At 55.5% G+C, this 14,134-nt stretch overlaps 3 protein-coding genes across 3 annotated transcripts; all 3 read left to right on the top strand.

Annotated features, from left to right (window-relative positions):
- Positions 1–2,812: 2,812 nt before the first annotated feature.
- On the top strand, positions 2,813–3,865 carry KRP23_11237 (Phenylcoumaran benzylic ether reductase PT1; the record flags this gene model as incomplete). Its single annotated transcript, XM_067881767.1, has 4 exons — positions 2,813–2,919; positions 3,021–3,114; positions 3,217–3,338; positions 3,454–3,865. 4 exons carry the CDS (start codon positions 2,813–2,815, stop codon positions 3,863–3,865), a joined length of 735 nt encoding a protein of 244 aa, XP_067741049.1.
- Positions 3,866–4,363: 498 nt separating this feature from the next.
- KRP23_11238 (Cysteine proteinase 3) lies at positions 4,364–5,661 on the top strand (the record flags this gene model as incomplete). The annotated part of the gene is made up of 2 exons (XM_067881768.1): positions 4,364–5,185; positions 5,266–5,661. The coding sequence occupies 2 exons, from the start codon at positions 4,364–4,366 to the stop codon at positions 5,659–5,661; spliced, it is 1,218 nt and encodes a 405-aa protein (XP_067741050.1).
- An 855-nt stretch (positions 5,662–6,516) lies between these two features.
- KRP23_11239 (putative zinc transporter protein) lies at positions 6,517–7,731 on the top strand (the record flags this gene model as incomplete). The annotated part of the gene is made up of 1 exon (XM_067881769.1): positions 6,517–7,731. The coding sequence occupies one exon, from the start codon at positions 6,517–6,519 to the stop codon at positions 7,729–7,731; it is 1,215 nt and encodes a 404-aa protein (XP_067741051.1).
- Positions 7,732–14,134: the final 6,403 nt, after the last annotated feature.

A 14,134-nucleotide genomic window follows, 5' to 3' on the forward strand; every position in this document is an offset into this window, starting at 1 on the left:
TTGGCTATTATAATGCGTAGAGTGAACTACATCACATCGGAACTAGCCGAATGAAATCACTGCTGATTGGACAAAATAAACCGCCTTTCAACAACGTTTCTTTTCATTCCCATACGTGGTCGAGGTTCAGGGAGATTTCAGGCAAATTCTCCCGGTGGTGAAGGGCGGCTCGGCGACAGAGACAATCGACGCATGCCTGAAGTCATCCGAACGGCGGCCACTTTTCCATACGGTGTCTGACAGAGAACATACGGCTGCCACGTCCGATAGTGCTGCTGAAATGGTTGCGTTTTCCGAGTACCTGCTGAAGGTTGGAGAGGGGAGACGCGAGGTACACAATGATCTGGGGAATGACTACATGAAGATTCCACGCGACATGCTCATCGACAACCCCGCCGGTGATCCAGATGAGGACGAGGAGATCCGTCCGGGAGCTATTCCGCGAGGTATGCGGCGCATGATCGACGAGATGTACGCCGACATCAACAATTCGGAAGTCGCAACAGACGAGTACTTTGCGAGTCGCACCATCCTTACCACCACGAACGCGATAGTCCATCGTATCAACGAAGCCGTAGCGGATCGCATGACTGGGCCAGCTCGAGAATATGTGTCCACGGACTCAGTGGAGGATGACGAGGACGGGAACTTATTCGAGCAGGAGGTGCTCAACTCCCTGAACATCAGTGGCATCCCACCCCACAAGCTGAACTCAAGAAGGGGATGCCGATCATCATGATGCGGAACTTAAATCCCGACCTGGGGTTGTGCAACGGAACACGCCTGCGAATCGTCGAACTCAAAGATCATGTCATCCACGCCACCATCATGGCCGGCGACAGGCAAGGCCATCATGTGTTGATCCCGCGCATCGTGTTCATCAGTGATGGCGACATCCGCGATTTCCCATTTCGACTGAGACGCAGGCAGTTTCCTATCCAGACTGCCTTTGCCATGACGATCAACAAGGCGCAGGGACAAACGGTGCAGTACCTGGGACTGTACTTGGCGACTCCTTGCTTTTCCCACGGTCAGCTGTATGTGGCCATGTCGAGGGTTACGTCGAGATCGAGATTCAAGGCGTTGATCGAGTATCCAGAGCGGGAGGAAGAAGACGGAGTGTACACGGCGAACATAGTGTACCGACAGCTGTTCGAGAGGGCGTAGGCAGCGACTTCGTGTGAATGCATATTTTACGAAAGGAATACATTTGTCACTTTGCATAGCGGTAATTGTTGAGAGTCACCATTCCCCCTCGAGCGCAGCGAGCACGCCTGTGGTTTGAAGTCCGTGTGCGAAGCACGCGGGTGAAAACCCAGGACCAAGCAGTGCATGCTAGACAAGCGGAGGCGAAGCTTGCGAGCCGTAGCGGGCTTAGGGTTCGTACACACGGGAACCACGTGAGACGAGCGCAGCGAGTACGCCTGCGGTTTGATGTTCGTGTGCGAAGCACGCGGGTGAAAACCCAGGACCAAACAGTGCATGGTAGACAAGCGAAGGCGAAGCTTGCGAGCCGTAGCGGGCTTAGGCTTTTGATACAAGTCTACTGTAAAATATACTGAGATAAAACATAACCCTGTCATAGTAAAAATAGTAGTGAAGCGAGCTGGATGAGCGAGCGAACGGGCACCAACCAACCATGCACCCACCGCCCGCAACGCGGGCGGCGCTCGGCTAGTCAATACATGTATGTCACTGTGCTCCTGGCCGACAGAAACGAAGCTAGTTTACGAAATACCTTACAGTCTGCGCAATCGCTTGATTTCCCCAGGTATTTATTTAGGCGTGTGAATTTGTCGCTGCACCAGAGCACAACTTGCTCAACCTGATTGTTCGTGCCTCTCGGTTTGTTAAGAATTCGTGAATCGCGACACGAGTCGTGGTGCCCAAGCGGGTAGCCGAGATTGCGTCTTTGAGAACCTCCATCGTAAACAAGATAGTCACCACGGTCTGTTGCCCAATCTTGTTGACGATGAAAGTCCTCCCAGACGCAATCGTATTTCAAGGGGGGGGGGGGGGGGGGGGGCTGTTCAAAACGTGGGAGAGAGACCTGGTTACCTGAAGTACGGGTCGGCAAAAAGGCTGTTCGACTAGCGTAGGCCTCCATGAAAGTCCCACGTGTTTCGCGCCACGACGCCGAATTATCTCCCTGGGCGGACCCGCTTCATCACTCCTGGCTGTGAGCTCATGCTTTTGCTGTTGCCGCGGCGCCAAAAGCACACACCTATCTTGAGAATTCATACCACATGCAGTGATTGCGCAGGCTCGAAGTCGCCTCGTCAACCAGCTCTTCTGTTTCTGCCGGCCAGGATAGTGCAGTAATTGCGTGCTATGTCTGCTGCCGTCAATTAGCCAAACATGTTTGCTTTACGCAATCGAACTGCTTCTTAGCTTAGCTTAACGCAAACCTCACAGTTTCCCGCTCTTTGTTGCGTCCCTGCCGTGTTGACTTGGGTCTCAAGACGTGTGATCTGTGGTTTGCAGGTTGTTCGGTTAGAGTTGCGAGTGGATCGCTGTGGAGAATCAATCTCACAACCGAAAAATCCCCAGAGCAACAACTGCTTCACCCACCACTTTGCTTTACTCGCCATCCTCTCTACATCAATGGCGACTACTTTCAAGCGCTTCGCGATCGTTGGAGGCGGGAACATTGGAGGCATTGTCGCCCGCGAGTTGCTCAAGAAGAACCTTGCGGTAACCATTCTCACGCGCGACGATACGAAGGTATGTTCGTAGTGCTAGCAATTCAACTCACTGTCGCTCCCCGTATGCGTGCATGTCCGATGATCAACGGTGTCTGTACTGCGTCTGAATGCAGGCGTCGTTGCAAGAGTTTAAGAAAAATGGCGCGACGCTCGCCAAGGTCGATTACGAGAATCGCGAATCGCTGAAGAATGCACTGATGGGCGTCGAGGCAGTGTATGCGGATATCTGTTTTTGCTGTTGTTGAGCTGATCGGCGATACTGATGCTCTATCGGTGCGCATGTGTATTGGTTGGCTGGTCTACGGGTTTTGTCAGTGTGAGTGCTGTGGGTCCGATGTCGATGAGTACCCAAATCGAGGTGGTCTACGCCGCTAAGGAAGCTGGTGTGGAGCTCTTTGCCCCTTCGGAGGTACGTGGAGATGCATTTCGCTAAGATGTGATTGGCTCTAGAGTTCATCTAACGCTTCGCTTTCTTCGTCTTGCCTCTGGTGACATGTTTTCGATCCGGCAGTACGGCGTGTACGTGACGGAAGGCCCGAACACCCCCAAGGGCGTGGTGCAGAGCCTGCTCAAGAAGGTCGACCTGCCTTACACGATCTTCTACGCTGGCATCTTCTACGAGTTCGCACCCATGTAAGTCTGTTATTCTGCTAGCATACGACTTGTGTCTGGTGCTTCGATGCGATGGTACGAGGCGGTGGTATCTAACACATTTCGGTGGCTTTATTTTATGTCGCTTTCCTTGCAGTGCGTTCGGTCACAAGTACTCGGAGGGCAAAATGGACGTGGTGGGCGACGGTAAGACGCAATTCAGCCTGACGGCTGCGAACGACGTCGGCGAACTGGTGGCCCAGGTGGTGTCGACGGTGCCGAAGCGCGACCTCAAGTGGGCCAAGGTCCCGTTCGAGGGCGACCGTAAAAGCCCGCTGGAGATCGCGGCACTGGCTCAGAAAAAAATGGGCAAGGAGATGGAACTCACGTTCGTCGACTACGAGATGAACAAGGCGAACTACCTCACGGACTTCGCTTCGTTCCTGAGCACGCTGGCCACGGACGGGCTCGCCGTGACGGGGACGAATCAGGAGGTGGCGGCAGCCAGAGCCAAGTTTTACCCGAACTGGAAGCCAACGCCGTACGAGGCTTTCATCGCGAACAAGTAGACTCGAAACTCGTCACACGCGCTACTCAGTAGACGCGACTAGTATCTCGGACTTGAAGTTGTTGATACCGTCAGCAAGTATATACTTCGTGATTTACGTTTTGTGTGCCGTTTATCATTCTTGCGTATGTGGAAACGACGCAATGCAAATGCATCGATAGCAGAATAACACACTTTTTGTTTTCAAGTAAGTTGGCAAGTTTCCAGCGATAATGAAGAGCGGGGAATGCTGACGTCACAAGAATCCGTGTTATCTGAATTTGTTTTCGCTAACAACATGCAAATGCTGTGCGCTTGGTTTTATGATTTTGAGGAAATATGTTTTTCGTTTTCTGTTCGGCTGCCAGGTACTTGCAATGCGAGTCCGATCATCACTTCACGAGCAGCTCGGCGTTGAACTTGACGTTCTGGATGCTTCCGAAGTTGAAGTAAATGTCACTATCCCGAGGGTCTGATCGACCACTATCGCTCAGATCGCATCTGATACTGTATCATCGCCATGAAGTCCCCCCTCGTCGTCGGCGTCGCTCTCTCCTGCATGGCTGCAGCTGCCCAAGCACAAGTGCCAGCGCGCTCCGACCTTCCCCTGGTCTTCTCCAACACGGCCGAAGGCTCCTGCCACGGCTTCACGACCAAGGACGCGTGCGTGCAGAATCACTGCGCCTGGTGCATGTGCGCGGCCGTTCCGTCGTCCTGCTACACAGCGGAAGAGGCGGAGCAATTACCACCCGCTGTGTTCCAGTGCGACAAGGGGCAGCAGACGTTCTCCTGGGACGTGAAGCAGGTTCCGTCGACGTCCGCGGAGCTCAGCAGTCTCTTCGAGGCGTGGAAGGGCGAGCACGGTAAGAGCTACGACTCGCCCATTCAGAATGAGCTCCGCAGAGGCATCTTCGAGGTCAATGCACGCTCCGTGGCCGCCCATAACAGCAGGGAGGACAGAACCTTCATTATGGAGCTAAACGAATTCGCGGACACGACGTGGGGAGAGTTCCAGAGCTGGTACTTGGGCGCCCCCCAGCAGTGCTCGGCCACGCAGGAAAACACGTTGCAGTACGGGGAAGTGCCGGCGGAGAAGGACTGGAGAGCTGATGGAGCTGTGTCTCCAGTGAAGAATCAAGGCAAGTGCGGGTCGTGCTGGACGTTCTCCACCACGGGGTGCCTGGAGAGCCACGTCAAGCTCAAGCACGGAGAGTTCACGATCTTGTCGGAGCAGAACCTGCTGGATTGCGCGCAGAACTTTGACAACCATGGCTGCAATGGCGGATTGCCGTCGCACGCGTTCGAGTACGTCAAGTACAACGGAGGCTTGGACAAGGAGGAGGTACGTATCTTTAAGTTGTTGGGTTTGGTACCGGAGACTAGCAGCTACTGATGACTTTTGTTTTGATTTTTGTTTGGTAGACGTACCCGTACGAGGCGAAGGAGGGCAAGTGCAAGTTCAACACGTATCATGTCGGTGCGCAGGTGGACCAGGTGGTGAACATCACGGCGCGGAACGAGAAGGAGTTGAAGGCGGCCGTGGGTTCCGCCGGTCCGGTGAGCATCGCCTTCCAAGTGGTGTCGGACTTCCGGTTCTACAAGTCGGGCGTGTACGAGTCGACGGAGTGCCACTCAGGCGAGAAGGACGTGAACCACGCGGTACTGGCGGTGGGCTACGGCGTGGAGGACGGCAAGAACCACTGGATCGTCAAGAACAGTTGGGGCGCCGAGTGGGGCATGGACGGCTTCTTCCAGATCGCGCGCGGCCGCAACATGTGTGGCGTGGCCGACTGCGCCTCGTACCCTGTGGTGCTGTGAGAATCAGATGGCATGAGCCCGAAGAGCTCTTGGTGAGCGATGACGGTTCGTAATGGCCTGCATATGTTGATTTGTTCGCATTTGGCGTGTTTCGACACTCCGCCGCCGTCGGACAAGGTGGACCTTTATTCGGATAAGCTGAAGCAAAATGAAAAGATCACCGGAATATATGTTGAACATGTGTGAGGTACTACGCGCATCGGCGTCGTCGGAATAAAAGCTGCCGACGGCGGACTGAGTGACAGACACTTCGGCGAATGCTTCCAGCGTTTGCAGTGCAGACAGCATGTGCTTGGGCAGCTTCTTGCAGGCTAGAGGAATGCAGGCATAAGTGAGAAAAACTTTCGGCGACCATTTCGCACTGCCAGCGTTGTGTGGGTGGAATGTTCAGCAACGCAACGAGTGGTAGGGAGTTTGTCACCGGCAGGAACTGCCCTGGGTCCGGCGCGCGCAACATGGACAATGCTGGACATCGACAGCGAGAGGCCCGAGCCACGTGCCAGTCGAGTTGCCTCCGACTCGATCAGCCGCGTCTGCACAGTGGGACGCATAAACAATGCGAGGCCGTCCACAATCCACATACAAACACCAAGATCTCCCCCTTACTTCAGCCAAACTCGATCGCAGGTTATTTATTAATCAGAGGTAACACTCGCCAATTCCCAAAATACGTCGTGGTCGCGCCAAAATCCGACTTTAAAAAGAGTCGTTTCCACCTCCTTTTGGTTCACGACGTAATCGGCGAAATGGATGAGGGGACAAATGTAGGCCATGGAAAACTCCGACCCCGATCCTGCCGCCTCCTCATTCACAAAGGATTTCGCCGCCAGCCTGCGACTTCACAGCGAGTGACACATGGTGCGCAGCTACAACAGCATGGACGAGACCATGCCGCTCAAGGGACCGCCGCCCATGGAACGCAAGGGCTCGCGCCGCATCCCGCTGACTGACAACGCCAAGCGCGCGCAGCGGAAGCTGCAGCTGGCCTGCCTCTGCTCGCTGCTCTTCATGTGCGCCGAGATCGTGGGCGGCTTCCTGGCCGGCAGTCTGGCCATCATGACGGACGCCGCGCACCTGCTGTCGGACGTGGCCGGCTTCTGCATCTCGCTCTTCGCCATCTGGGTGGGCACGCTGCCGGCCTCGGGCCGCCTGAGCTTCGGCTTCCAGCGCGCGGAGGTCATCGGCGCCGTCACGAGTGTGCTGGTGATCTGGGTGCTCACGGGCGTGCTCGTGTACGCGGCCGTGGAGCGCTTCATGGAGTGCCTGCAGCCCAACCCGAAGGAGCACGTGAACGGCAAGCTCATGTTCATCGTGGCTTGCATCGGCCTCTTCGTGAACCTCATCCTGATGCAGATCTTGGGCCACGGCCACAGTCACGGTGGAGGCGGCGGCCACGGCCACAGCCACGGGGGAGAGGACCATGGCCACGCGCACGGGGACAGCAGCAGCGCCTCCAGTAGCGACGAGGAGGGACATGGCCACTCGCACGCCCACGGCCACGGCCACTCCCACGGCGGCCACGGCCACGGAGACCTCGAGAACGGCAAAGCTCCCAAACCCGCCAAGAAGAAGCTGGAGAACCTCAACATCCAGGCGGCCTACATCCACGCGCTCGGCGACTTCATTCAGAGTGTGGGCGTGTGCGCCGCTGGTGGCCTCATCTGGTACAAGCCCGAGTGGCAGATCGCGGACCCCATCGCGACCTTCATCTTCTCGATTCTGGTGCTAGCCACGACCATTGGCATTGTGCGTGACAGCATTCACGTTCTGATGGAAGGAACACCCGACGGTATCCACGCCGACGAGATTGAGCGTGGCCTGCGTCACTGCCCCTCTGTGGTGGCCGTTCACGACCTGCACATCTGGTCCCTGAGCGCCGGACTTCCGTCGCTCAGCGTGCACCTGGTGTCGGACGACGCCGAAACGGCGCTGCACGGTGCACAACGGTTCCTCATGTCGAAGGGCATCACGCACACCACGATCCAGATCGAGAAGACCGCGACGCTGTACCCGCGCGACTGCAACTCCGACCTCAAGTGCGGCCAGGATTCGCCGCAAAATAGCGATTAGATTTCTGCATGATCAATGCTGGCGAAGAGTAGCGGACTAGCAGCAAGAAATAAATCGACTTCGAATGTGTTATCTTGGTCGGCTGACAACAATTTCCCCAAAGGCCACCATCACACTCCACTATTGAGTCTCCAAACTCCGGAGTACACCGGATGAAGCTGGTCATACTATTGTCATCGTCAGGATCAGGGATTGATAGTAATGCGAATTAAAAAAACTAGTCTCAGCCTCATCGGTAAAGGTTAATATGTGTGTACTACCCGCTACCAAGTTCCCTATGCATATGCATATACGAACAATGAATATGCATATTCAGTTCCTCCTTTTCCTCGAAAGCCTCCATCTTCATGATCTCGGCTTTGCTGTGTTCAAGAAGCAATTGCTTCTTGGATCGGAGGTTCTCTGTTCCAGTTCTTACCCCAAAACTCTTATCGAAAGGCACCCCTTGCAGGCGACGGTAAAAAAATATCAACCAATCAGATTACTCCATTTTGATCATCTATCATGACATATCGAAAGGCACCCCGGAGATAAATTACCACCAGTCGATAGGTTACGCAGCGAGCTAGCCATTCATCAGCACTGCACTTCGCCAGTACTCAGTCTGCAAGAATGCCCCGAGGAAGCCGCCCACGCGTGAAAGGCTTCGAGGCTTCGCCAAGCCAGTGCCTTCGCACTGCTATCAGCTACCAGCGCAAGTATATTAGTAATAGCTTCGTCGAGCAGAACGGCATGGCAGCAGCAGTAACACGCTTCTATCCCTCTCTCCAAGCGGAAGCCCGAAAGCGGAAGAAGCGGCAACTGCACAAGTGGTTTGAAGCCCGTGATGACATCGCCAAACAAGTAGCCCAAGGCAACGGGCACCTCTGCAAGGAACCACGATCTGGCGTCGGCTGCATTCTTCCTCGGGCGGAGGAGGACTATCTAGCCTTTTGGATAAGGGACCTGAGGCGCGAGGGCGTACCAGTCTCTCCGCTCATGCTCCAGATGAAGGCACGTGCAGTAGCAGGTGAGCTGGGTCTTCGCTCCGACCAGTTTTCGGCAAGCTCGTCGTGGCGCCTCCGATTTCTCAAGTCGTACAGGCTCTCACTGCGGCGCCGGACCAGGATCGGCCAGAAGACCCCCGGCGACTCGCGTGAGGTGGCGGAGAAGTTTCGCGAGGAGGTGCAGAGGATGATGGTCAAGAACGGCATCACGGAGGTGTACAACGCAGACCAGACGGCGCTCAACTTTGAGCATCTCCCCACGCACACCATCGATGAGACTGGCACACGAACAGTGTGGGTCCGCAACAGCGGGAAGGAAAAGAGCCGTCTCACAGCCATGGTTCTGGCTGACTCGCGAGGCATCAAGCGCGCCCCCTTCCTCGTTTTCAAGCAGCCACCGTCCCGAGTGCCGGTCACCGAACAGCATAACCACAAGGAGCAGAAGGGTTTCGGTCGAGACCTCTGGAAGAGGTAAAAGCGATGCAGGCATCGACTGGGATGCCGATCTACTGCAACAGTCGTGGGTGGTGGAATGCTGAGCTTTCCGTGTTGTTCTTGCGGTTCCACTTCGCAGCGCGCACTGACATCGATGAGCCCGTCCTCCTCATCTGAGACGAGTTTAGTGGGCACTGGACTTCCGAGGTGGAGGCGTGCGCTAAGGAGCTGAATGTGCTTCTGCTCAAAGTCCCTGGTGGATACACTTCAGTCTGCCAGCCTGCTGACATCGCGTGGATGCAACCCTTCAATGTAGCGGGGCTACACATTCGGTTCACCTCCTACCTCAGTGCAACATGCACTAAGGGATACATTCAGGTGACCACCACAGGGTGGTCCACATTCATAGCAAAAGGCATATGACTGGTAGAAAGTAACACCTTTCTACCAATGAGAGTCATTCAATAGATAGGGGTTCTGCCAGCCATCCAATGGCAGAACCTCTCATTAGAAATATCAGTTTTAGGAGGAAACCCCATTTACAATCAATACAGTTCTCATTTAGCACCAAAGCTTTCGTTCGGTTCCTTTGTCTTAGTTTACGTATACTTGCGGATACAAGTAAACTGAACTTAAGTTAAATACTCCTACGCTTCCTCATACACGTGCGCACACGTGTAAGCTTAAGTAGTGGGTCTAAGCAGACCCATTACACCTGGTAGCACTTTGTAGTCCGTCCAACGACCGACTAACACGTTCGTATGGAATACGAACGCGGGGCTGAGAACCTGCCCTCGGACAGTAACATGTCCGTGGGTAGCCCAAACACGTCTGCAACGCATGTTGCGCGTGCAGACTGCCCCCACCTGTCGGAACCAGAGTGGGAGGCCCTCCAACGACTGTCAACAGTCATTGGGGAAGCGGCGGTAGCAACGATGTTGCGAACGCTATCACCGACGGAGCAACACGGTGTTGCTCTGGGTTTCATCGTGAAGGAACAGCGTGAAACCGCTGCTCGAACTTCGGTGTCGCCATCGGCCACACCACGCGTGGAGTCATTGAAACTCCACGTAAGCAGCTACGTTGGAAGAGAGGGGGAGCCTCTCCTCCGTTGGCTTGTCGAGGTCGACACTGCCATTACGGCTCGACGTATCGTCGACCCGTTGTCGAAGGTTGCGTTCGCCATGTCATGTCTTGGCAGACGAACAAGGAGTTGGGCGTACGGACGCCGACTCACGGACCCTACGTGCTTCAGCACGTACGAAGAGTTCAAGGAGGAGCTCAAACTAGCGTTTGAGCCCCCGCAGAACGAGTTCCGATCGAGGGCGGAGTTCCTCGATCTGCAACAGGGCAAGCATGACGTGCATGCTTACGCCCAAAGAGCACGGTACTTGGTCTCGAACATCGTGACCAACCCGATTGACGAGGCGACAAAAGTCGTCACGTTCATGAAGGGCCTTAGAGATGGGCCTGTGAAGACCTATCTCTTCCGAGAGTATCCAAATACTCTCGAGGCTGCAATTGCGCTTGCAATGCAAGAAGAGTTTAGCCTGCGGCAGGCTAAACTGCATGTGAACGCCCCACGGCTAATGCCACGACCGGTGGTAAGGCCGTCGGGAGGTCCCGAACCAATGGACCTCTCGAGTGCGACCGCTGCTGGTTCCCAGCAGCGTCGTGGATCAACGAATGTGCGTTGTTTCCGCTGCGGAAACATCGGTCACTACGCCCGCGAGTGCACAGCACCTGTGCACGCGGCGAGGAGCCGTCGTGGCGATACTGGGTATCGTCACGGGCTAACAAAAACCTAGAGGGACCAGCAGGCGCGGGGCGCCCTGCTGGTGATGCGATCGAGCGTGTCGACATCGGACACGCTGCAATGAAGATCGCTGCCCCCAGTGAGAGTCAATCTCACTGCAAGAAGCAAGATGACAAGCCGAACCTTGTCATCCTGAAGGTAAGCTCGAAGAGAGAGACGTCTCTTCGTGCTCTAGTGGACTGTGGTGCGTCGAACAACTTTGTTCGACTGCAGAGCCTTCCAAGGCTTGACTTCGAGGAGGTGAAAACACCTCGAAGTCTATTGGAAGTGAGACTAGCAACGGGTGTCGTTGTTAGAACCGAGAAGCGTATCGTACGCGTACGCTTCTCTTACCAAGAGAAGGAGTTCGTCGACGAGCTTATCGTCCTCGAACTGGACGATAAGTTCGATATGGTGTTGGGCATGCCGTGGCTTAGACGGCATGATCCGGTGATCGACTGGACGAAGCGCACGATCGTGCGCTTCGGGAGCAGCAGCAGCGCGACAGAGAGCGATGGCCCTGTCGGCGCAGCACATGCACCACGTGGTGCATGCGACCCTCCACTAGAGACAGCGCGGAACGCGGCTGTCTCCGGTCACCCCAAGCGAACGCCAACGACTGCGAGAGTCGTTGGGAGAAGATGTGAACCGAATCAGCAGGGCCTGATTCAATCCGATTCGAGAGGGTCTCGAAGCGTCCGGGGCGACGCGGTAGTGTCGACAGGTAATGTCGACACACAATTGGTCGAAAGACACTCCGCCGTTAGGCGTAGAGGTAAAGAAGGCGCGTCGGCTCTGGGAGCCGACGCTGCAAGCAGTGCGGACGGTTGCAAACGTCCCACACCGGAGATGCTTGCGAGCTCGCGTGCAGCCGGACTGCACGACGAAGCGGTGCGCGATCAAGCCGGGCTTGAACGCGTGCGCCCGCGGGTAAAACCCGCCGGCGAATACAAGGAACAACTGTCCACGGCCGGGCCTGGACAAGAAGAAACTCGCGGAGCCGGGCTCCGCACGAGAAGTGAACGGCGCAAGCGAGAAAAGCTGCGCAAGTCTCGGTCAGGGACCGAGACGCTACAAGCAGTGTCTGCCGGGCAGACACAGGAGTTGGAGACGACCGTCGAGACATTGAGTGTCTTGACGCGTACGAGTATTGGTCTCCAATACAAGAAGATGAGGCTGGATAATCCTCCGACGTTAGCGTCGGAGTTGATGTCGCTCCCAGTCACAAGCTGGAAGCGTTTCGCTCGCGACCTGCACGATGGACGCATCGAGCAGATCTGCATCCTCTCGGACGTCGAGAGGATGACGTGTGAAGCAGAAGAGCTGAATCAGCTCATCTCTGAGGGCGCGGACGCCCTCAGCGCGAAGTCGAAGAAGGCACGCTTCGACGAGCAAGGCTGGGACTCGCTCAAGGCGAGCCCCTTTTACAAGGTCTTGCGTGAGTACAAGGATGTACTCCCGGACGACATTCCTGCGGAGTTACCGCAGGACAAGGGTGTTCAGCACGAGATTGATCTCGTGCCGGGAACGAAGTATTGCGTCACGCGACAGTGGCCACTGCCGCGTGAGCAAGTCAAGGCAATCGACGACTTCTTTGAAAGTCGTCGCAATGCAGGACAAGTGCGGGAATCGAAGTCCCCGCACAGCGCGCCTACGTTCTGTGTGAAGAAACCACAAGGCGGGTGGCGCATCGTTCATGCGTACAACAAGCTGAACGATGCGACGGTACCGGCGCAGACGCCGATACCTCGAAAAGATGTGATCATCGATTCGATGACCTCGAGTACTATCTTCAGTACTCTGGATCTGAGAGACGGGTTCTATCAGATCCTCATGCGTGAGAGTGATATCCCTCTCACGGCGGTAAGCACTCCGAGCGGCATGCTCTGGGAGTGGCTCGTGATGCCGCAGGGGCTGAAGAACGCCCCAGCGACGTTCAACAGGTGCGTCACGCACTTGTTGCGCTCGGTGCGCGACTTCGCACCGAGCTATTTCGACGACGTGTTCATTCACAGCCGGGATGTGAATGGGAAATCGGATGTGGAGATGCATACAGAGCATCTCCGCAAGTTGCTTGAGCTCATGCGAAAGCACAAGCTCTACGCGAACCTGAAGAAGTGTATCTTCGGGGCGACCGAGATACCCGTACTTGGGTGTCTCGTGGGGAAGAACGGCGTACGCCCTGACCCAGGAAAGGTCAGAGTGATCAATGAATGGCCTACGCCTTCAAACGTAAAGGAACTGCGGCAGTTCCTTGGACTCGCCACGTATACGTGAGCAACTACGCGGGCAAGATTCGCCCGCTGTCGCAGCTCTTAAAGAAAGAGGCTGCATGGGAATGGACTGCTGATTGTCAGCAGGCCTTCGAAGCAGTCAAGCAGGGCTTGACTGAGGCGCCGATTTTGGCGGTGGCCGACCAAGATCGCCCATTCCACGTGGTGTGCGATGCATCCGATTTCGCGATCGGATGCGCACTGATGCAACTCGATCACGAAGGTCGTGATCGTGTGGTTTACTACCAATCGCGTCAGCTGAAGCCAGCTGAGCGCAATTACCCGGTACATGACAAGGAACTCCTTGCCATGAAGTATGCACTCGCAAAGTTTCGAGTGTATCTATTTGGGAGTAGACCATTCGTGGTCTACACCGACCACGCATCGTTGCGTACGGCGATCAAGTCGCCGCACATATCACAAAGAATGGCACGGTGGCTGTCATTCTTTGCTGAATACAACTTCCAGGTTGAGTACAAACCTGGAAGGTTGAATGTCGTGGCCGACGCGCTTTCGCGTCGACCAGATTATGCGGTGCAAGAGGCCGGCGCCAACGCAGTTGGCGTCGTCAGGACGACTACACCCTCGTCGTCCTTAGTGGATGACGTGAAGGCCGCATACGCACATGATACGGATGCGAAGCAGTTGTTGGAGTACTTCTCCACACCTTCTGACAAGTCTCGTCAGAAGCTGGCCAAACACCTTCGTACTCGTGTACACCGTTATCGTGTACACAATGGTCTGCTGATTTACAGCGCAGTCGACGACAACGCAGATCACATTGTCATGCCGGATGATCATGAGTTGAAGCTCAAGATCACGTACGAGTACCACGATGCCCCGACATCGGAACATCCTGGCCGTGAGAAGACATACGCGAGACTTCTATTGGAGTCACCAGTGCAAATGGGTAC

This window comes from Phytophthora ramorum (assembly GCF_020800215.1).
Source record: "Phytophthora ramorum isolate Pr-102 chromosome Unknown Phyram_PR-102_s0011, whole genome shotgun sequence".
In the NCBI taxonomy this organism is placed as follows: Eukaryota; Oomycota; class Peronosporomycetes; order Peronosporales; family Peronosporaceae; genus Phytophthora; species Phytophthora ramorum.